Source organism: Malassezia restricta, chromosome III (genome assembly GCF_003290485.1).
Source record: "Malassezia restricta chromosome III, complete sequence".
In the NCBI taxonomy this organism is placed as follows: domain Eukaryota; kingdom Fungi; phylum Basidiomycota; class Malasseziomycetes; order Malasseziales; family Malasseziaceae; genus Malassezia; species Malassezia restricta.
The window spans coordinates 588042-606868 of NC_040195.1; the positions used below are offsets into that span (position 1 = coordinate 588042).

The window sequence follows — 18827 nt, forward strand, 5'->3', positions numbered from 1 at the left end:
GATTTTTGCACATTGCGTACCAAAGCTTCTTTTTTTCTCGCTTTCGACATGTACGCCGATAAGGAAGAAGCATTGCGCCGAACGCTAGCGTCAGGACCTATGACGCCAGAAGAGCGTGAGAAACAGCTGCAAGAAGAGCTGCGTCGAAGAGCCGCTGATTCGCGGCGCGATACGCATCATCAATCGCACGACATGCGACGAGCGTCGCGAAGGCGTGGAGAGGAAGTTGAGGACCGGTACATGTCACAAGCTCCGCGTGATAGTGGCGATGGACGTTGGCGTGAGGAAGCATCATATCGGCATCAGAGATCAGGTGGACGGAGACCGCACCATGGCGACGACGCACGTATGCGACGCCGAAGTCGAAGTCCGGTTGGCCGCGGATCGCGGGCGGTGCCGTTTGGTGCTGAATACGAGACCAAGTCGGTGTTTTGCAGTGAGCTGGACTCGCGTGTAGGACAGCGTGACTTGGGTGAGTTTTTTGAGGACAACTTGGGTCCCCATTCGGTTGTGGATGTGCGACTTGAAGTCGAGGTAAAAACGGGTGCATCACGAGGAATCGGCTATGTCGAACTCAGCGATGCAGCACTCGTGCCTCGAGCTTTAGAGCTGAGCGGGAAGCGGATGTTTGGATGGCCGATTCTTGTGCAGAATGCAGATGCGGCGCGCAAAAACCCAGTTGTCGGCATGTACGAGCCACCACGGGCGTCGGTATCGACGACAAGTGTGCCGCCGCCCGCCGCTGTGCCATCGAATACGGATGCGCGGCTATATGTTGGCAATCTACACTTTGATATTGCGGCACCGCATGTGCGTGCGGTGTTCGAGCCGTTTGGGCCATTGGACGATGTCGAGGTGTATTACCATCCTGTGACGGGTAAGAGCAAGGGCTTCGCTTTTGTGCAGTTTCAAGAGGTACAAGATGCGCAGCAGGCTATGGAGCAGCTTAATGGCATGGACCTTGCAGGCCGTGCGATGCGCGTCGGACCGGTGAATGCGCGTGGATCTGACAGGCGCGACGTAGGTCCATCGCATGAGGCGGCACCAACGGCCGTTCTGTTGCGGCATATGTTTGATCCGCGAGAAGAGACGGAGCCGCAATGGCACGTGGATTTATCTGAGGACGTGCGACTCGAATGCACTCGGCATGGACATGTCGATTCCGTCTTTGTCGATAAGGACAGTCACGATGGCGAGGTGTACGTATGTTTTCATCGTCCCGAAGAGGCGCAGAGTGCATGCGCAAGTCTTCAAGGCCGCTTTTTCGGTGGCAAGTTGGTAGAGGCGAGGCTGATCCAAGCTTCGCTCGCTCAGGCCAAATATGCCTCCACGTGATAGAAAATGGCACCTTTTTTTTTCCTTGGCATGCGTCGATGGTCGAGGCAGAGCAAGGCGCGCGTCGCGTGTGGGTATGTGACGTCGATGGGTGTGGCAAGACGTACGTCAAGCAGGCACGGCTACTCGAGCATCAGCGTGTGCACACCGGCGAGCGGCCATTTGTGTGCGAGCACTGCGGTGCATCGTACATGCGTTCCACGCATCTTGCCGCGCATATGCGCACTCACATGGACGAGTCCATGAAGCCGTTAGCATGCTCGCACGAGGGGTGCACGAAACGATTTTGGACGCAGCAGCATTTGCGGCGACACGTGTTATCGTGTCATGCGATGGAAACTGGGGCACACTCAATGCGTATGCTGGACGCTCAAGCCGCGCTGGGCGAGGCGGGCGTCGCGGGGCTCTACCATTGCGACAGTCCCGGCTGTGACCTTGTCTTTTCGAAGCGCAAGCACCTGTATCAGCACAGGCGCGAGGCGCACGCTGACCCATCGTGTAGCCATGCTCCCTTTGTGTGTGACGTGTGTCACAAGCACTTTCTTACCAACGCCAAGCGGCGACACCACATGCGGATCCACGAAGAGGGGCGCTACCAGTGCATTCTCCCTCACGCTGTAGCGCCGCTTCCCCCTGAGCATCCGCCCCATACCGATACAGGCGTCAGCTGGTCGTTTGCGACATGGACGCATCTTCAGCGGCATATGCGGCTGTGTCATCCCCCCACATGCCCTGTCTGTGGCCGTGCGTTTGCCAATCGTGAAAAGATGCGTCGCCATCAGCACACGCACGCACTGCGTGAGCCGCTTCTTTGCCCATGGAATGGCTGTGACAAGGCATTTCAGCGCGCGTCGTCACTCCGTGTGCACATATCTCGAGTGCATCACGGCGAGCGCCCATTTGTGTGCAAGGTGTGTGGGCAGTCGTTTGGCTACAAGCATCTCCTTCAGCGGCACGAACACACACACACGAAATGCGAGCCTCATCAGGACACGTCGCATGTCGGACAACTGAAGCGAAAACGAGCGCGTGTCTTGCCATGCCCATGGGACAAGGTGGGCTCGGAGTCGTGTCCCAAGAAGTTTGCGAGGCTGTACGATGTGCGGCGGCATCTAGCGAGTGTCCACGGTCTATCGCTGAGTGATGCTGAACTATGTACATTGATGCCTGAGGAGCCTCACGCAATGAAAAGACCGCGTGTCATGTAATTATACGTAGTGATGATGTAAATGTCTCTCCAGCAGGCGCTGCTCGGCACGCAGAAAGTTTAGGCGACATGCCACGAATGCGAGCTCCCATTGCGTCGCACGGAGCGAGCGCAGCGCGGCGTGCATCGCGTGCTCGATGTAATCGCGCATCGACTTGCGCAGCGGTGTCAACATACCTAGGTGGTGAGCATACCGACGGCTCTCTTCCTCGGCATGCACGAGCGCCTTGTGGCGTACGCACAGCGTCGTAACATATTGCCGAGTGGTCAGCATCCTTTGAGCACGCATGAGGTACACATTACCAGCCATTGGCTCTGCCATGGAGGGCGCCACGAACTGGCATGTCAGCGTCAGTCCCACGGGTATGCACAGCGATTCGTCTAATGGATCCTGGCACATCGCCAGGCTCGCCGCGTAGTTCAGGTGATCGAGCCATGCATCACGCTGATCACCGGCATCCAACATAAGCCATCGCTGCTGAATGCGCAGACGCAGAAGATGTGGCATCAATGCATCCTGGACACAGAGCGCATCAGACAAGGGCTGCACTTGCTCAAGACGCAGGGTCGTATCTGGCATGTCTTTACACCAAAATAGCGCTGAACTCGTTACCATGATTATCCATGACCGCCAACAGCCATTTTTGACGTCATCTAGCTCGTCCTCACTGACGCGGCACAGCCGTACCGCGCCGCTCAGCAAGCACTGCACACGGTACTGTGCAGCTTGTCGCTTGCGCCAGCGCGAAGGGACCGTGACCAAAATTGTCTGCGCCTTGAGCTTGGCATGCTGAATATCTTGGGCTGTCCACGAGCGAGACGCATACTGCAGTGGAAGCATCAAACGCTGTTGACTCTGCAGATTCAACACCTGCCCTGACATGATCAGTTTGTACAGTGCATAGCGCTCGCGATCTGCAGCACGTCGGCTATCCGTACTCAGACGCCCGCGCATAAACATAAACTCAACGAGGCTCGTATTATCATATAGACATTCGAGCACGACGGCTGGCATCTTGCTGGGGCTTGCCAGTGACACGAATGCCGACTGGCTCAGTCGAGGCCGAGCGTGCTGGGCATGAAGGTCAGTATGAAGAAGCAGCAGGGCAAAAGAAAGAAAATATGTAGTATCTGTATTCGTCGTATCTGGATTGCATGCCGCGTACCGCCGCGCAAAAGCCATGAGAATTCGATCGATCTGCTGCGACTCGGTTGGCAGGTGCTCGAGCGCCAAAAAGTAGCGCAGTGCAATATCGATCGGGTATCTTTGGAAATGGAAGCGCAACATGTACGCATCAAGTGCCTTGCATAAGAATGGCGTCGAGTGCAGACTGAGGAGCCGCGCCGTGGTGCCGCATAAGGCTGGTGCACCTTTGGTATATTGATACAGACGCCGGCTGAAAATGTCGGGCGTCTCATTCAATCTGGGTTGTATGGACATATCATGCGTGAGGATCGGAGGACGCGCGACTTGTTCCGTCATGAGAGGATCTAGCAGCCATGTATCGTTCTGCACCGCATCATTCCTCATCGACTGTGTCGCCGCCGTATCCCTGCCCAGGTTTCTACGGCCTCTCGACGCGTCATCGCATCACGTGCGACGCACGTACCAAGTAAGTCTACCCGCTACCAAGTGCCTCGCATCGACTTGCGGGGCCGTTCGTTGGGCGATGTGGCGCAGGGAGAGAGGATCCCGTCCTCACTGCCATCGCGCGTCGTCCACATCGGTGAATAAGCCCCATCACCTGTTTGTTAGTATGCACACCTAGATCGCTCAAGACACGAACGCACTTGCTTCCCATAGTGTATATGCCGTTTCATCATCGGGTGATTCATGCACGGCATCAATAACCCACATTGGTGCACCCGACTTGCGGTTCAGCAGCTGCTCGCCCAGCCAGTCCATATAGTCGTCATCATCTTGCAAGATTAGGTCTTCTTCGTCCTCTTCCTCTTCGTCCTCTTCCTCTTTATCCTCTTCCTCCTCTTTGTCGTTGTCTTCATCTTCCTCAGCATACCCTACAGCCGTGATGTAGCCACCAGGAAGGACATGATACGTAGTGTGCTCTTCCGACAAGTCCCAATCGCGGAGTTGCGGTAGCAGGTATGTCTCGCCACGCTGACGGTAAGGAGTGAATCGGCGCGGGTGCTGAGCACGAAACGCTTGGAGACTTGAAGAAGATGGGCGACTTAGCAGGAGCTGCCCAAGCGACAGCAAACTGTCATCCACCTCTTGACCAGATACGGCCAGCATCCGCTGACCCATGGCTGTGGCAAATACATCATCCTCAAGTAGCGCATCCAGCTGGTCCTCTTGCGCGGTATCCAACAAGTACAAGAGGGAACTAGGATCATCACTTTCCGAAATAGACGATGGCGCGACTGACAGCATCGAACTGTCTGTGTCGCCTACTTCTTCAATCACAACGGTGACCATGGAGACCAAAGACAACGTGGAGGTCCATTACTTTTTTCCACTCCCATGCCACCGGTCTTGTGGGTGTCGTTTCCAGGCGCCCCGTATACGCACCAATGTGCAAGACGCGCGGCTGAGAAACTACTGAGACCAGCCGGATGGGAGATTCGGGATACCACGTCGGAAAAGCGTCCCGACACGTTCAAGCTGCCGGATGGAGCGGACGTATACTTGGCTGGCTACGACGTACTGCCGTTCGAGTCGCTTCTAGGCTCTCAGGCGCTGTGTAGTAGCTATGTCATACGCAAAGCACTTATTCGAAAGCATCATTTGGCACATGTTCTTCATGCTTTTAGCGTCAAGAACCCGACGCGGCCTGTGCCTGCTCCGCGCACGTGGACCTTGGATCTCCAATTTGCCGACGAGTTGGATGAGCTTCTGTCTGATGACCTCTATGACGTACGGGAGGCGCTCGAGCGCAATGATCCCGCGTGTCCCACCTCGTGGTTTATTCTCAAGCCGGGTATGGCGGATCAGGGCAATGGGATCCGCCTATTTTCATCCGTGGAGCAACTCGAGCACATTTTTCAGGCATTTGAAGACGACGATGACGACGAAGAGGCAGGCATCACTAGTCAGCTGCGCCATTTTGTCATACAAGACTATATATCCGCGCCGCTGCTGGTTGCGCCGGACCACACCGCGCGCAAGTTCCATCTACGCGTCTACGTCATTTGCGTCGGCGGCCTGCACGTCTACATGCACGACGACATGCTGGCGCTCTTTTCTGATACTGAGTACGCACCGCCCACAGGCGAAATGCAAGATTTACGAGGACACCTAACAAATACATGCTATCAAAACGGTACAGAAAAAGAAAATGTATATCTCTGGCGCGATTTAGTAGGCCAACCGGCGTGCCTTGCATCTGAGCGCTTTACTCTCACTCAAGCACATATTGATGCCGTGCGCCTAAGCGCGGCTGCGACCATCGGGGCGATCTTTGAGGCTGTCGGGCGCGAGGCTTCGTTTCACTGGCAAATGTGGCCGAATGCCTTTGAGATCTTTGGCGTCGACTTGTTGGTGGGACACGACGCTAGTAAGCCCCATGCCCTCTGTACATGGCTTTTAGAAATTAATGCGGTATGTACCACACCACTAATGCCAGCAACCGGACTTTGCACAGTGCGGCGAAGAATTAGAGCGTGTCGTGGAGCATGTATTTCAGCGTGCGCTGCAGCTTCGTTTGGAGCCCGCCGTATGGTCCGTCGGAGAAAGTCGAGATCGCTGTACATGCTGCTTCAGCGAACCACTCGTAAAAGATCTTTAGCGCACGTCATGAGCGGCAATAGCATGCGTAGCCAGCGGACTTGGATGCACAGGCGCATTGGTGATGTGGTGAGGTAGTCGAGTTGCCTCCGTCGTCAGAGGCATGGGCGAGCTGTTGCGCGACGATGCGCGACGATGACGTGAGCCGCTCCTAAAGGACTTTTCTTCTGTGTCACCGTTCACAGAGCTGCCCGACTCGCTGGGAGAGCTGCTCGCGTAGGGGCTTGAGCTCCTGCGTCGCTTGGTCAGGTTCTTGACTCCTAGGTGTTCGAGCTCAGCATTAGCTGCCTTTTTCCGAACTTGCTCGCGCTTCTTTGTCATTTTAGCGCGTTCCTCCGCTTCCTCGGCCTTCGCGAGAGCCGTACCGGGCGCACCAGGGTACCGATCGTTGACGAGAGCATACACCTCGGTGCGAGATCCGCCATCCACGTTGCTCATAGATGCGCTCCACGGAGTATTTTGTACCACCATTTCGGTGCTCGACTGAGCATTTGGCTCGCACTTGATGGCACGCGAGGCCTGAAACTTGCGGGGACTGCGCGCTACCGACGTCATAGCGTGAGAGAACCTCGCTTAGCACGAAACCGGTATGGTCCGTGCATACACAGTCACGTCACGTGATCATCCGCAGCATGAGACCCAGAGGCGAGCAGCGCTGACCGCGCCGGTTTCCTTACAATGTCATCATCGTCCTGGCTTTAGAGTCACTCGCTCCTTGTGCACGACACACACCCCTGGGGATCGCGGGCGCTCGTCGGGACGAAGAGTGTGTGCTGCACGGCCCATTGCGACTTGCGCACTGGCACGTCGCGCTGGCCCTGTTAGCCAAGATATGTATAGTTATTCTACTTGTGCTAAAATACGTTCGAGTTCCCTGTCGGCTTGATCACGTGGTGTGCGATGGATGTGGGTAGTGCGTAGGAACGCAAACGGATTGGCAGGTGGGGCGGCGGGCGTCGCTGCGTCAGGTACGTGTTCGTGCACGGCCCATGCCTTCCACTCGTCGACGTTTTTGCGGTACACACCGAGTCGGAGGCGGCGCACAAAGAACCGGCCGTACGTCGACGCAAGCAAGCGCTTTTCGTGCCCGATCACGAGCTGAGCCATCTTTTCCTTGGTGAATCCGTCGGCGCCGAGCCATAGGGCATCTGCGACGCGACTGCCCCATGCATCGTCACACAAATCGATCAGCATGGGCATGACAGCGCGGATGAGCATGCGCCGCTGTGCAAATGAGGCGGCCTTGGATGTGAGAGCGGCAATGACCACATGCGCAGCCGTGGACGATCGGCACCACGAGCCGAGGGCATCCGTGCACAGACTCTCATACAGCCATGTCTGGTGTGGCGCAGGAAGCTGTGCGATGCGCTGAAGTAAGATACTTCCCTGCGTCGTCATCCGCTCGCCATTATCGTCACGCTTGCGCTTCTGTGGCGCATCTTGGACATGTGTGAATGCCTTGAGAGTGTGAAGGCTCAAGACAGCTGGCACAAACTTGGCCACATCGTCCTTGGATGCATCCTCACTAAATCGGAACGCTGCTCGGATGGCCTGCATGACATCGGCTGCATACGCACCGACCTGCACGCTGCGATCGACGGCCGTCTGCAGGACGCCCGTCACCTGATTCTTCACGAGTTGGTCGCCGGCTTTGCCGAGCTCATGAATGGCCTCGGCCAGGGTCTCATCGGCCGGCAAGAGCTGCAAGGCCGTAGCCACAACATAGTTGGCACATGGATGTGCGCCGAGTTTGGCCACACGGCCATGGATATAGGTGCGCCAAAAGTGTACGAGCCTCTCCTGCGATATGTCTTGCAAAGCACTTTGGAGGACGTGCGTCGCGACGGCATCGCGCAACGCCGATTCCATAAAGTCCGTCCGCTGATCGAGTGGTCCAAGAATGCATGATGCCATCGAGTCTTTTTCGTATACCGTACTGCCCTTCCCATCAGCCAGTCCAGCTTCGAGCCGGAGGAGCAAACTGAGTGTGGGCGCGGCGGTGGCCTCAGGCACGAGCCTGTGCATGTCCTCCTCTGTCAAGTTCTCGCGCATATGTGTGTACAAGCGATGTAAGAGCGTATAAAATGCAGGGGGCACATGCATCGGCTCATTCGACGGTGTCGTAAAAGAGTCGTCGACCATGGCTTTTTGGCGTTCTTTGGAGCGGTACTTGGCACTGCGCTTCGAGCGCATATCGTCCAGTGATGGTATGGACACGCCCGCAAAAAGAGCTACGATGCTGCGCAGCATGTGGGTAGCAAAGACATCGGTCAGCATCGGCACCAGACTCGGCTCCATTTCTTCGTACATGTCAGACATAATGTCCGGCAGGGAGCGCAGCACACCCTGTTTCGTCGAAGCAGAGTCTGATGTTGTGCCCGTGTTCATAATGCGCTGCACTGCGTAAAACAACGCCTGGAGTACATGCGATCCGTATCGATGGTATGATAGCGTCACAAAGTTACCTGTCATGCGATCCAGCAGCACCCGGAGTGGCTTTTCCTGAAGCATTGACGACATGTTTTCCAGCACGAGCGAGCACGTAGGATCTGTAGCGAGCGCGAGTTCGTGACCATTCATTTCGGAGAGAACGGCTTGAACAAGTAGCTGTACGTCGTCCGCGTCACCGGAATGCATACGCTCTGTCAGTTGCGCATTTACTTCTTTCATATAGGAATGCAGATCGGCTGGCACAAGTCCAAATGGTGTATTGGCATCACTCGACGCGATCCATTCAGGCGGCGCATCCTCCTCTTCCTCGGCGTGCCGACTGCGCTTGGGCGCTCGACGCCGGTCTGTGGCGCCTCGACCCATCAATGAGGTGGAGTGAAGGAGTTTTTTTTTCCTCCAGGCACGCAGCCAAAAATGCCATGTGGCAAGAGCGGCCGCGAAGAGAAGTGGCGTGGAGGACTCGAGTCATGTTCCTTCTCTATTATCATGTCGAGTAACGGACGCGTTCTTCTTGCCTATTCTGGTGGTCTTGACACCTCTACGATTCTCGCGTGGCTCATTGATGAGGGATATGATGTGATTGCATACATGGCCAATGTCGGTCAGGAGGAAGACTTTGATGCCGTGCGTGAAAAGGCGCTCAAGTGTGGTGCCAAGGACTTTATCCTTGACGACGTGCGCCGCGAGTTTGTGGAAGAGCTCATTTTCCCTGCCATACAGGCTAACGCTATCTACGAGGATGTGTACCTCCTCGGAACGTCGCTCGCGCGCCCTGTGATTGCTCGTGGCATGATCGAGACGGCTGAGAAGATGCAGTGCCAGTTTGTTTCGCACGGATGTACTGGCAAGGGCAACGACCAGGTCCGTTTTGAACTTGCTTTCTACGGTTTGAACCCGGACATCAAGGTCATTGCGCCCTGGCGCATCCCGAAGTTCTACCAGCGCTTTGCTGGTCGAAGCGACCTGCTCGAGTACGCTGCCTCGAAGGGCATTCCTGTCACGCAGACCAAGTCCAAGCCATGGTCGACGGATGAAAACCTGTTCCACATCTCGTACGAGGCTGGAATTCTCGAAGACCCCAACACGACGCCGCCGGCTGACATGTGGAAGCTGACGCAGGCGCCTGAGCAGGCGCCGAATGATCCCGAACACATCTCGATCGAGTTTACCAAGGGTATTCCGACGCGTCTCATTGTTCCTGCCACCGGCAAGGAGTACACGGATGCATGCGATGTGTTCCTGGAGCTGAATGCGCTGGCCCGCAAGCATGGTATTGGCCGTGTGGACATTGTGGAGAACCGCTTCATTGGAGTCAAGTCGCGCGGCTGCTACGAGTCGCCAGGCGCCACGATCCTGCGTGCGGCGCACATTGACCTCGAGGGCCTCACGCTCGACCGTGAGGTGCGTCGTATCCGCGACCAGATTGTGACTACGAAGCTCTCAGAGATCTTGTACTACGGCTTCTTCTTCAGCCCGGAGAGCCAGTACGTGCGCAGCTGCATCCCGCCAAGTCAGCTCACTGTGAACGGCACGGTCAAGCTCAAGCTGTACAAGGGCCATGTGTCGATCGAAGGCCGCAGCTCGGACGAGCTCCTGTACGACGAAAAGTTCTCGTCGATGGATGAGCTCGGTGGCTTTGAGCCTGAAGAGACGTCAGGCTTTATTTCTGTCCAGTCCATCCGCCTTAAGCGCTTCGGCTTGGGCCTCGCACACCGTGGTATGGCGGGAGCGGATCCGAAGAAAGCCTATGCGCTGCCCCAGTAATTGTCATAGTCTGAATGCCACCTTACTAAGCCAACGTTTGTTCCGCTACTCCCACTCCACCTGCTAGGGCTTACGTGGATGCTGCCTGGGCCGTGGCGTGCTGCTGTACGAAGCGTGAGAAGCTACGTGACGCAGGTCATGTCTGTGGAAGAGTCTATGCGGCACAAGCTCACGGGCGCTTTTGAGCCCGTACACTTGTATATTCGAAATGAGTAAGTCGACCCGGAGATTTACGCCGCAGCTCGTCGAAGCATGCACATCATGCCGCTATGGTAGCTCAAGGCGGCGGAAGTGGCGAGACACGTACGTATGACAATACCTGACGCAGACTTTTTTGTCGAAATGGTATCAGCCGCCTTCCAGGGCAAGCCGCCTCTTGCCAGGCATCGTGCTGTCAACTCGCTGCTAGCCCCCGAATTCGACCGCGGACTGCACGCACTCAGCCTGCGCTTAAAGACGCCGGAAGAGATAGCGCGCGAACAGTCGGGATGCTGTGGCGGAGCTGGTCATTAATCATGTCATGAAAACTATGCATGCTTAAAAGCGGTGGCGGGCGCGGCATTGCCAGCGAGCTCGAGGTCATCGATAAAGCTGCGGCCCCACCAGGCGGCTGTGTGTTTTTCGACATAGCTTGTTAGCTTTTCCGAATTAGCCTTGCGCGTCTCGGGATCCATCGTAAGCGCTGTGTGAATAGCATCAGCCACAGCGAATCGGTCCCAGGGATTCACGATCAAAGAGCCGTTCAAAGATTGAGCAGCGCCAGCAAATTCAGACAGGATCATGACGCCATTGCGTTCCTGTTGACACGCGACATATTCGTACGACACGAGATTCATACCATCGCGAGTGCTGGTGATGAGGCACACATCGCTGACGGCGTACAACGCGCAGAGCTCGTTGAATTCGACGGAACGGTGCAAAAGATGAATCGGCATACTTTCGACCGTGCCAAATCGGCCGTTAATGCGACCGACAGCCTCGTTCACCGTCGCACGCAAGTTCTGGTACTCTTCCACATCCTGTCGAGACGGTACAGCGATCTGAATCAGCACCACTTTCCCGATCCATTCTGGATGCTCTTCCAGGAACGTTTCGATGCCCTGGAGCTTCTGAGGCATGCCTTTGATATAGTCGAGTCGATCAATCCCCACAATGATCTTGACACCTTCAAATCGGCGAGACAGTGTGCCAATGCGCTCTCTGACCATAGGCTGCTGCAGCGCCGTCTCGAATTGATGGGGATCAATACCGATAGGATACGTGCGGACCTGAATACGGCGACCACCAAAGTCAGCACCATTCGGGTACGTGGGTATGCCCAGGATACGCGCACACGAGGATAAAAAGTGTCGCACGTAGTCGTACGTATGGAATCCAATCAAGTCCGAGTACAAGATACCAAGCAGGATTTCTCGACGGACGGGAAGGATACGGTACACTTCGCTGCTGGGAAAGGGCGTATGCAGGAAAAAGCCCAGCTGAATATCTTTGCGCCGCAGCTGCGCGTGGGATGCCCGAGAAGGATCAAATGCATCACTAGTAGCCTGCGTAACCAGTCCCAGTGAGTTGGTCACATCCATATCGGAGCACTCTTTCGGGACGAGCCGTTCGATATCGCCATGCTCCAAGATCGTGGTTAGCATGAGCGGGAGAAGCATAAGATGATAGTCTTGTACCCAAACGCAGTCTCCTGGACGCAGCACACTGCGTACTGCATGGGCAAACAGCCAATTCGCCTCGCGATAGGCTCGCCAATTCTCCTCGTCAAAGTTCATTTCACCCGCATGATAGTGAAAGAGCGGCCATAAGATCGAGTTCGAAAATCCGTTGTAGTGGCGCTCCCCCACGTCTTCGGGAAGCCATACGGGCTTGCACTGATAGTTCTTTTCGAGCGTTGCCTCAATGTAGGGGATGCTGCTTTCAGGCACACTCACGCCCGGCCACCCGATCCACGTAAAGCTCATGAGCTTTTTCGTGCCACGCAGCGCAGACACAAGTCCGCCTGCTGACTGCTTGAAAATGTAGCCACCAGGCACCGACCCGTCTTTCTTGATCGTTACCGGCAGCCGGTTGGACACCACCACGAGCCGCTCGATCATTTCGCTGTCAATGCGCGGGGAAATAAAGTCGGTAGGTGGAGAAAGAGACGCTATGATCAAAAAGGCGGATAGCTATGCAGTATGAGCCTCGGGCGCGCGGCTTATGGGCAGGATGCTATCCTTCTTCATCAGAGCGGCATACTCATGCCGCCGGGGGTCAGCGAGGCGCTTGAACAGGTGCTTCTGGATCCGGTCTTCAGGTCGCACGATAATGACGGGCACAGGCGATTTCCAAATCAAAAACTTGCTGAGATTCCCAAGTGGCGTTGTTCCAAGCATCTTCTCCAATGCACTGACCTGCTTTCCGCGCGTTCCGATCGTGAGGCTCTCAGGCCGGTACATGCTGACTAACTCGAGGATCGTCGGTTTGATGGAGCCTCGAACAAACTCGACCGTGATCGAAATTTTGCGCTCGTCATGCGTTGCCTTGTTCAAGTGGACAATCGACGACAAGAGACTATGTGCGCCATCCCGAATGGCGCCTTGGGAAATATGGTCCTGGTCCAAGCTCATCACACGAGCAGCAATGAGCTCGTCGCCGTCGTCCACGAGATGCTCCATCATCCACTCGAGCGCGCGCTCACTACTTTCTGTGGCGTCGACGGCACACATGAACGTGCGTGTATGTTTTGTGCGCGTATAGCCCTTGGCTTTTACCTGTAGAGTGTACGAGGACGATCTGCTCGCCGTGTCCTCTGCGTCCGGCATCGTGTCGAAACCTACGATGCGTTCATACCCTTTCCATACATCGTCCTTTAGCGACGTGTTGCGCGAAAACAGTGACATGCGCTGACGCCGCAAGTGGCGCGCTTGCTCCGTAGCGGACGGCAGCAGCATGTCAAGAGACAGGATCGGGTTCCTTGATGTGGAGGTTTTTGGCAGACTACATAGGGGGCAGGCCTAAGGACGAGGCCAGCTGCTCTGCTGACAGCAGGTCTTGCGTGCCAACGAAGGAGGGCATCATAGAGGAAGGGGCAGCGTTTCTTGTCATCAGCGAGGAATTTGGCATGGCGGTAGCGGGAGCGCCCATAACTTGAGCGGACATGGGACTCAATGAGCCGGGAGGGAGAGACATCGGTTGTGGCATGGCAGGCACAGCAGTGGGTGCTGCCATGCCGGGAAAAGGATTTGACATGAACGGTGCGGGGAATGATGTACTTGAGCTAGGAGGTACTGAAATCATACCACGGGTGTTTGAGGTACTCGATGTGGTAGGCGCGCCGAGCTCGGCAAAAGGAATGGGTGCATGAAACACAATGGCGAGCAAACGCGGCGCGTGCGCTGCCTGTGTCGGCGGTAGTCGCGCTGACGACAGCGCTACAATGACAATGCCACATTCAGGTGCACCATGTTGGATATATGCTGCACGCTTGTTCTGCTCGAGCATCGTGGCTAGGCTTCGGTAGTTCGCGGCGTTGTACTCGGCATTCTGGATGGGCGCCGACGAAGGCAGAGCACACAACGAGAGAAGCGCACACGGTAAACGATGCTGCGTGAAATACTGCTGCAGCCGCGCAGGGTCTATTGTGAAGAAACCGTTGATTGTCATCATCGAGGGCCAAGGCAACTGGAGGTTTTGCTTGACTTGCGCGTGGCCACATGTTGCTGTGACAAGCGTACAAAGGGGACTAGACTGAGACGATGTGTTCCATTGCATCATGCCTTGCCAAGCGAGCTGAGACCGGGCCGTCTCCTCGGAAGCTCGGGGTGCAGCAGGCGCCTGCTCGTTGGAGCCGCCAAGATGAATACCCCACTCCTTCGCATCCGCCGTAATGGTTGCAAGCGCATGTATGATGGGAGAGAGGTCCAGTGGTTTGTTGGCTCGAAGGCGCTCAGCCTGGTGCTTGAGTGCGAGTTGTTGCGCCGCAATCCGCTGTCGGAATTGATCCAGCGCTTTGGACGGCATGTTGGAGCCAGGTGTCTGGCCAAGAGCTACGTATTGCGCAAGATTCTTGAGCATTTTCGCTTGCTGCTGCTGAATCATGATAATTTTGTTGAACGATGCCTGGTCCATCTTGAACGTCGGTGTGAGTGGCGTGTGGGGCAGCCGCGACCGCTTGTTGGGCGCTTCCGAGGCCGTATCAGGGCTGGAGCGCTTTCTGAGCAAGCGCGTGACTTCTGCTCCGCTTATGTATGCGGATATAGTAGCGGGTATCGAGCCCTGGGCACCTAAGAGATCGCTGGGACTGACGCGATCATCCGCGGAACGAGATAAGCAAAGGGTATCGTGCGCCGTTTGAGTGAGGGAGGCGCGTGTCTCGGCAGGCACAGCAGTGTCAGCATACACGATCGTACTGAAGCTCATGGGCCGCTTATTTATATCATGCACCAAGTCCGAATACGTGCACATGTCGAGTCTCGATTGTGCATGCAGGTGCGGGTGCAGCCGCTTGGAGAAGGCGGGCAGCTCATGTGGCCCATTTTGTCCCATAGGCGTGACGACCAGATTCGTGTCGAGCGCGACAACATGCATCAAGTGCCGTGCTACGACCTGGGTGTCTTTGGAACGCATAGCTGCGCGCGCAAAGGGAATGACCTGAGGACGCGTTTCCTGTCGGTCCAGTAAATCGATCGTCGCTGCCAGGGCTTCTGCGAGGGGCGACTCGAGTTGAGCTCCATCGAGTTGGTCGAGTGTGTACATGCATTCAGCACACAACGCAGAGCGCACGCGTGGCAAAAAGTGCCGGATGGGGACAAAGGGGATATACGAAAGCGACTCGAGTGGATGCAGTGGTGACGCGAAGTCACGGGATGACCTGGAACGGTATATGACGCCGCCCACCATGACGCACGAAGAGCTGTACAGGCGTGCGAAAGAATGGCACAGGGGCTCGACGGTGCGCACAAACACATCGTCCCACGCGGCTCGAAGACGCGGACTGTCGTGCATCACACAGACCAGCAGGACCTCTGAGGTCGAGCGCGGCTGCATGTCATGAGCAGGCTGGGTAACGGATGCCTTGGGAGAGGGCGATGACAGCGCAGCTGCCATGACGGGCCGGTCCGTGTGCCGAGCCCTCGTGAAGGGAAGAAACGGGTGGCTCGGTCGCCGGCACCGCTTCGGCCTGCGCCATGTTTAATCATCAACACACAGGCCAGGGACGCGTTTTTACGTTGCCCTTTTCCATGCTCGAAACGCTGCTGCAAGCCGTGGGTGCCGCTGTGGTGGCAGCGGCGCTTCTCTATTTGGTGTATGTGGTGCTGCAGATTCATATCCTCTCTGGACGTCCGCTGACGGCCTATGGCGCGAACTCGAAAATGCGCGGCGCCGGCAGTTGGGCGGTCGTGACGGGTGCGACAGACGGGATTGGTCGTGAGTTTGCGATGCAACTCGCAGCGAAGGGCTTCAACATTGTGATTGTGAGTCGCTCGGTTGACAAGATCAAGTACCTCGTGAAGGATCTTGAGCGTGCATACCCGGGCATCAAGACGTGCTACTACTCGATGGACTTTTTGTATGCGGATGCGGAGCAGTACGAGGGCCTGGCGACATTGATCCAGCACCTCGACGTGGCTGTGCTTGTCAACAATGTAGGCTTGTCTCATCAGATGCCCGTCTCTTTTCTCGAGATGGACGAGCACGAGCTGGCATCGATCTGCCAAGTCAATGTGATGGCGACGCAGCATATGACGCGCGTCGTAGCACCCCACCTCGTGCGTCGCCCAGGCCGTGGACTCATTCTCAATCTGGGCTCGTTCTCGGGTCAGTGGGCGACGCCGCTCCTGTCCGTGTACGCTGGCTCGAAGGCCTTTTTGATTGCGTGGTCGCAGGCCCTCGGTGAGGAGCTGCGCCGCTCCAAGGTCGATGTCCAGGTGCTCAACACGTTCTTTGTCGTGAGCAACATGTCCAAGGTGCGGCGCGCGTCGTGGATGGTGCCGACGCCCAAGGCATACGTGCAGTCCGTGCTCTCCCGAATTGGTCTGGCGTCGGGGGCCGTGGGCCGGCCCTTCACTCTCACGCCCTACCCGACGCATGCATGGATCGACTGGGCGACCCAGTACCTTGTGCCGCGCTGGTTCCTCCTGAGCAAAGCGTATGAATCGAGCTTGGACACGCGCCGCCGGGCGATTCGCAAGGCTGAGCGCCTGGCCAAGCAGCAGTAGCTATGGACGCAGACGACCTATCAGCTCATAGATACGCCGGAACTGGTATGCAAAGTGCACAGGGTACAAGAAGGGACGCAAATCGAATCGGTTGTCGTCAGGCGAGTACGACTCAGCATGGTACGCTGGTGTGAGCGTCGTCATCTTGTGCCTGTTGCGGGCATACTCAAAGAAGAACAATTTGACCTTGGCCGCCAGGGCGTCCGGCGCCAGCGACGGCCATATGGCCAGCAACTTGACGAACATGCTGTATGGCCCGCATTTCTGCAGTTTGCGCAGTCGGCCCAATACGGATAGTTCTTCGTATGTCATGCCCATATCTGCTTCGTCGCTCTGGACATAGTCGGCTGTGATAGGCTCGAGCTCCGCCGTCGGTGGCGCTTCCAAAAACGACGACAGCACAGGCAGGTCAAAAGCGGTCCTAGCATACGTCAGAAAGCGCCGCAAATCCTGCTTGGAAATGCTGCCAATCGGATTGAGATCGGCGGACGAATTGTCATACTTGGTCAGGTAGCCACGCAAGCTCTCGTCCACATTCGCACTGCCTAGGACCAGGAGGCCGCCACTGCGCCCCTGGACCCAGGGCGCCAGTTGGGCAAATAGGTACGCCAGCACCATGCGCGAGCGAGCCTGGATGTTTTGGAGCGCGAGATTCTCAGCCGGTGAGCCGCCATGCACTTTGAATTGCGGGCTCCTGCCTGTCACAGTGGAAAAGAGGCGCAGGATGGCTGAGACGACGGTGTCAATGTCAAAGGCGTAGTGGTATGAGCCGATGGCCTGGGCCAACTGATGCGCGCGATCGCGTGTCGCCTGACTCGAGTTGGTCGTGCCCATGTAGCACGTCACAAACAGGCGCTCAGCCAACGCCTGAGGCGAGGCAGGCATCCACGTATCGGGTGTACCGCTGACGCGGTGCATGTCTGTGATGACTTGCTCGTTGCCCTGCTGGCACGCCGCATGCACGAGCCGGCACATGCTGTGCACAATCACGGCCGTGGCGCACGAGTCCATGCCACCGGAGAGGGGCAGCAAGAAGCCCTGTGTGCGTGAGCGACGCACGTAGTCCCACAGCCAGCATGCAGGACCGAGCGCGATTTCCTCCTCGGGCGTGTGGTAGCGTACTTCGATGGGCATCGAGAGCCGCGCGTGCGGCCGATCTTCCAGCTTGTGCGTCAGTGGCGAGGGGACGGAGATGCGCATGGGCTGTGCGTGTCCTGCCCACTGGCTCGGGGCGACGGCCTGCATACCGCGGCTCTTGGACGTGCGGTGCGCACGCACATCGTCGAGGTCGACGGTCGCCGTGACGACATCGACGTCCTCGAGGCCAAATTGGTCGCCCTGCGCGATGATCTCGCCGTTCAGCGCGATCAAGGCACAGCCGTCATAGTACATGCGATCGCCATCGCAGCCGCGCTGATTCGCGTAGAGGTAGACGCCGCCGAGCTTGAGGGTCGCCTCCCGGATCAGTTCGATGCGGCGATGTAGTTTTCGGAGCTCGTGGTGACTTCCACTCGAGTTGAGGATGATGTCGGCGCCGTGCAGAGCATGTGCGATGTGAGGCGAGGCGCCCGTGAACAGCTCCTCACACAGCTCGACGCCCAGGACCGTATCGGGCGCCTGCAGGAGGGCATCGCCGATGGGCACATGCGTTTGCCCGGTCGTTTCGCGAATGATATCTGGCAAATCGTACGATTCTGTCTCGCCGATGCGCGTCCATGGCGTGAAGAAGCGCATTTCGCGGTAGTTGCCATCATTGGCGAGCCAGATTTTCGGGCGGATGTGCAAGATGCGCCGATGCATCACCGCGATGCGGCAGTTGTACAGGACGGAGCGGTGCGACACTGGCATGCCGACGTCACAGAGGATCCCGTCGGTGAGATTAGACTGCAAGATCTCGGCGAGGACCTGCCATGAGTGCAGCTCGGTGTCGCTCTCTAGAAAGTGGTCGTAGCAGCCGTAGCCGGGGATCTCGAGTTCGGGACCAATACGGAGCGTGCTGCCCGCCGCCTTTGCGCGCTCGATCGAGCGCACGATGCGGTCGCGGTTCCCGTCAAAGTCGAGAGCCCATTGATTCAGCGAGCAGGTCGATACGGTCAGGCGTGGCATCAGACGCGCAGGCTCT

General features: G+C 57.0%; 14 protein-coding genes across 14 annotated transcripts; 6 read left to right on the forward strand and 8 right to left on the reverse strand.

Moving 5' to 3' along the window:
- Positions 1 to 48: 48 nt before the first annotated feature.
- On the forward strand, positions 49 to 1335 carry MRET_1961 (RNA-binding protein 39; the record flags this gene model as incomplete). Its single annotated transcript, XM_027628588.1, has 1 exon — positions 49 to 1335. The coding sequence occupies one exon, from the start codon at positions 49 to 51 to the stop codon at positions 1333 to 1335; it is 1287 nt and encodes a 428-aa protein (XP_027484411.1).
- Positions 1336 to 1373: 38 nt separating this feature from the next.
- MRET_1962 (general transcription factor IIIA) lies at positions 1374 to 2543 on the forward strand (the record flags this gene model as incomplete). Its single annotated transcript, XM_027628589.1, has 1 exon — positions 1374 to 2543. The coding sequence occupies one exon, from the start codon at positions 1374 to 1376 to the stop codon at positions 2541 to 2543; it is 1170 nt and encodes a 389-aa protein (XP_027484414.1).
- MRET_1963 (guanyl-nucleotide exchange factor) lies at positions 2544 to 4073 on the reverse strand (the record flags this gene model as incomplete). Its single annotated transcript, XM_027628590.1, has 1 exon — positions 2544 to 4073. The coding sequence occupies one exon, from the start codon at positions 4071 to 4073 to the stop codon at positions 2544 to 2546; it is 1530 nt and encodes a 509-aa protein (XP_027484413.1).
- Positions 4074 to 4168: 95 nt separating this feature from the next.
- On the reverse strand, positions 4169 to 4979 carry MRET_1964 (uncharacterized protein; the record flags this gene model as incomplete). The annotated part of the gene is made up of 2 exons (XM_027628591.1): positions 4169 to 4287; positions 4334 to 4979. The coding sequence occupies 2 exons, from the start codon at positions 4977 to 4979 to the stop codon at positions 4169 to 4171; spliced, it is 765 nt and encodes a 254-aa protein (XP_027484416.1).
- Positions 4980 to 5024: 45 nt separating this feature from the next.
- On the forward strand, positions 5025 to 6288 carry MRET_1965 (tubulin-tyrosine ligase family protein; the record flags this gene model as incomplete). Its single annotated transcript, XM_027628592.1, has 2 exons — positions 5025 to 6101; positions 6127 to 6288. The coding sequence occupies 2 exons, from the start codon at positions 5025 to 5027 to the stop codon at positions 6286 to 6288; spliced, it is 1239 nt and encodes a 412-aa protein (XP_027484415.1).
- MRET_1966 (uncharacterized protein) lies at positions 6285 to 6842 on the reverse strand (the record flags this gene model as incomplete). The annotated part of the gene is made up of 1 exon (XM_027628593.1): positions 6285 to 6842. The coding sequence occupies one exon, from the start codon at positions 6840 to 6842 to the stop codon at positions 6285 to 6287; it is 558 nt and encodes a 185-aa protein (XP_027484418.1).
- Positions 6843 to 7127: 285 nt separating this feature from the next.
- MRET_1967 (nucleolar protein 9) lies at positions 7128 to 9101 on the reverse strand (the record flags this gene model as incomplete). The annotated part of the gene is made up of 1 exon (XM_027628594.1): positions 7128 to 9101. One exon carries the CDS (start codon positions 9099 to 9101, stop codon positions 7128 to 7130), a length of 1974 nt encoding a protein of 657 aa, XP_027484417.1.
- Positions 9102 to 9224: 123 nt separating this feature from the next.
- MRET_1968 (argininosuccinate synthase) lies at positions 9225 to 10502 on the forward strand (the record flags this gene model as incomplete). The annotated part of the gene is made up of 1 exon (XM_027628595.1): positions 9225 to 10502. The coding sequence occupies one exon, from the start codon at positions 9225 to 9227 to the stop codon at positions 10500 to 10502; it is 1278 nt and encodes a 425-aa protein (XP_027484410.1).
- Positions 10503 to 10580: 78 nt separating this feature from the next.
- On the forward strand, positions 10581 to 11015 carry MRET_1969 (BolA-like protein 1; the record flags this gene model as incomplete). The annotated part of the gene is made up of 3 exons (XM_027628596.1): positions 10581 to 10714; positions 10744 to 10805; positions 10831 to 11015. 3 exons carry the CDS (start codon positions 10581 to 10583, stop codon positions 11013 to 11015), a joined length of 381 nt encoding a protein of 126 aa, XP_027484409.1.
- A 14-nt stretch (positions 11016 to 11029) lies between these two features.
- Positions 11030 to 12601, reverse strand: MRET_1970 (trehalose 6-phosphate synthase; the record flags this gene model as incomplete). Its single annotated transcript, XM_027628597.1, has 1 exon — positions 11030 to 12601. The coding sequence occupies one exon, from the start codon at positions 12599 to 12601 to the stop codon at positions 11030 to 11032; it is 1572 nt and encodes a 523-aa protein (XP_027484448.1).
- A 72-nt stretch (positions 12602 to 12673) lies between these two features.
- MRET_1971 (universal stress protein) lies at positions 12674 to 13438 on the reverse strand (the record flags this gene model as incomplete). The annotated part of the gene is made up of 1 exon (XM_027628598.1): positions 12674 to 13438. The coding sequence occupies one exon, from the start codon at positions 13436 to 13438 to the stop codon at positions 12674 to 12676; it is 765 nt and encodes a 254-aa protein (XP_027484449.1).
- Positions 13439 to 13484: 46 nt separating this feature from the next.
- On the reverse strand, positions 13485 to 15593 carry MRET_1972 (uncharacterized protein; the record flags this gene model as incomplete). Its single annotated transcript, XM_027628599.1, has 1 exon — positions 13485 to 15593. The coding sequence occupies one exon, from the start codon at positions 15591 to 15593 to the stop codon at positions 13485 to 13487; it is 2109 nt and encodes a 702-aa protein (XP_027484446.1).
- A 134-nt stretch (positions 15594 to 15727) lies between these two features.
- MRET_1973 (17beta-estradiol 17-dehydrogenase) lies at positions 15728 to 16705 on the forward strand (the record flags this gene model as incomplete). Its single annotated transcript, XM_027628600.1, has 1 exon — positions 15728 to 16705. The coding sequence occupies one exon, from the start codon at positions 15728 to 15730 to the stop codon at positions 16703 to 16705; it is 978 nt and encodes a 325-aa protein (XP_027484447.1).
- Positions 16706 to 18811, reverse strand: MRET_1974 (NAD+ synthase (glutamine-hydrolyzing); the record flags this gene model as incomplete). Its single annotated transcript, XM_027628601.1, has 1 exon — positions 16706 to 18811. One exon carries the CDS (start codon positions 18809 to 18811, stop codon positions 16706 to 16708), a length of 2106 nt encoding a protein of 701 aa, XP_027484452.1.
- Positions 18812 to 18827: the final 16 nt, after the last annotated feature.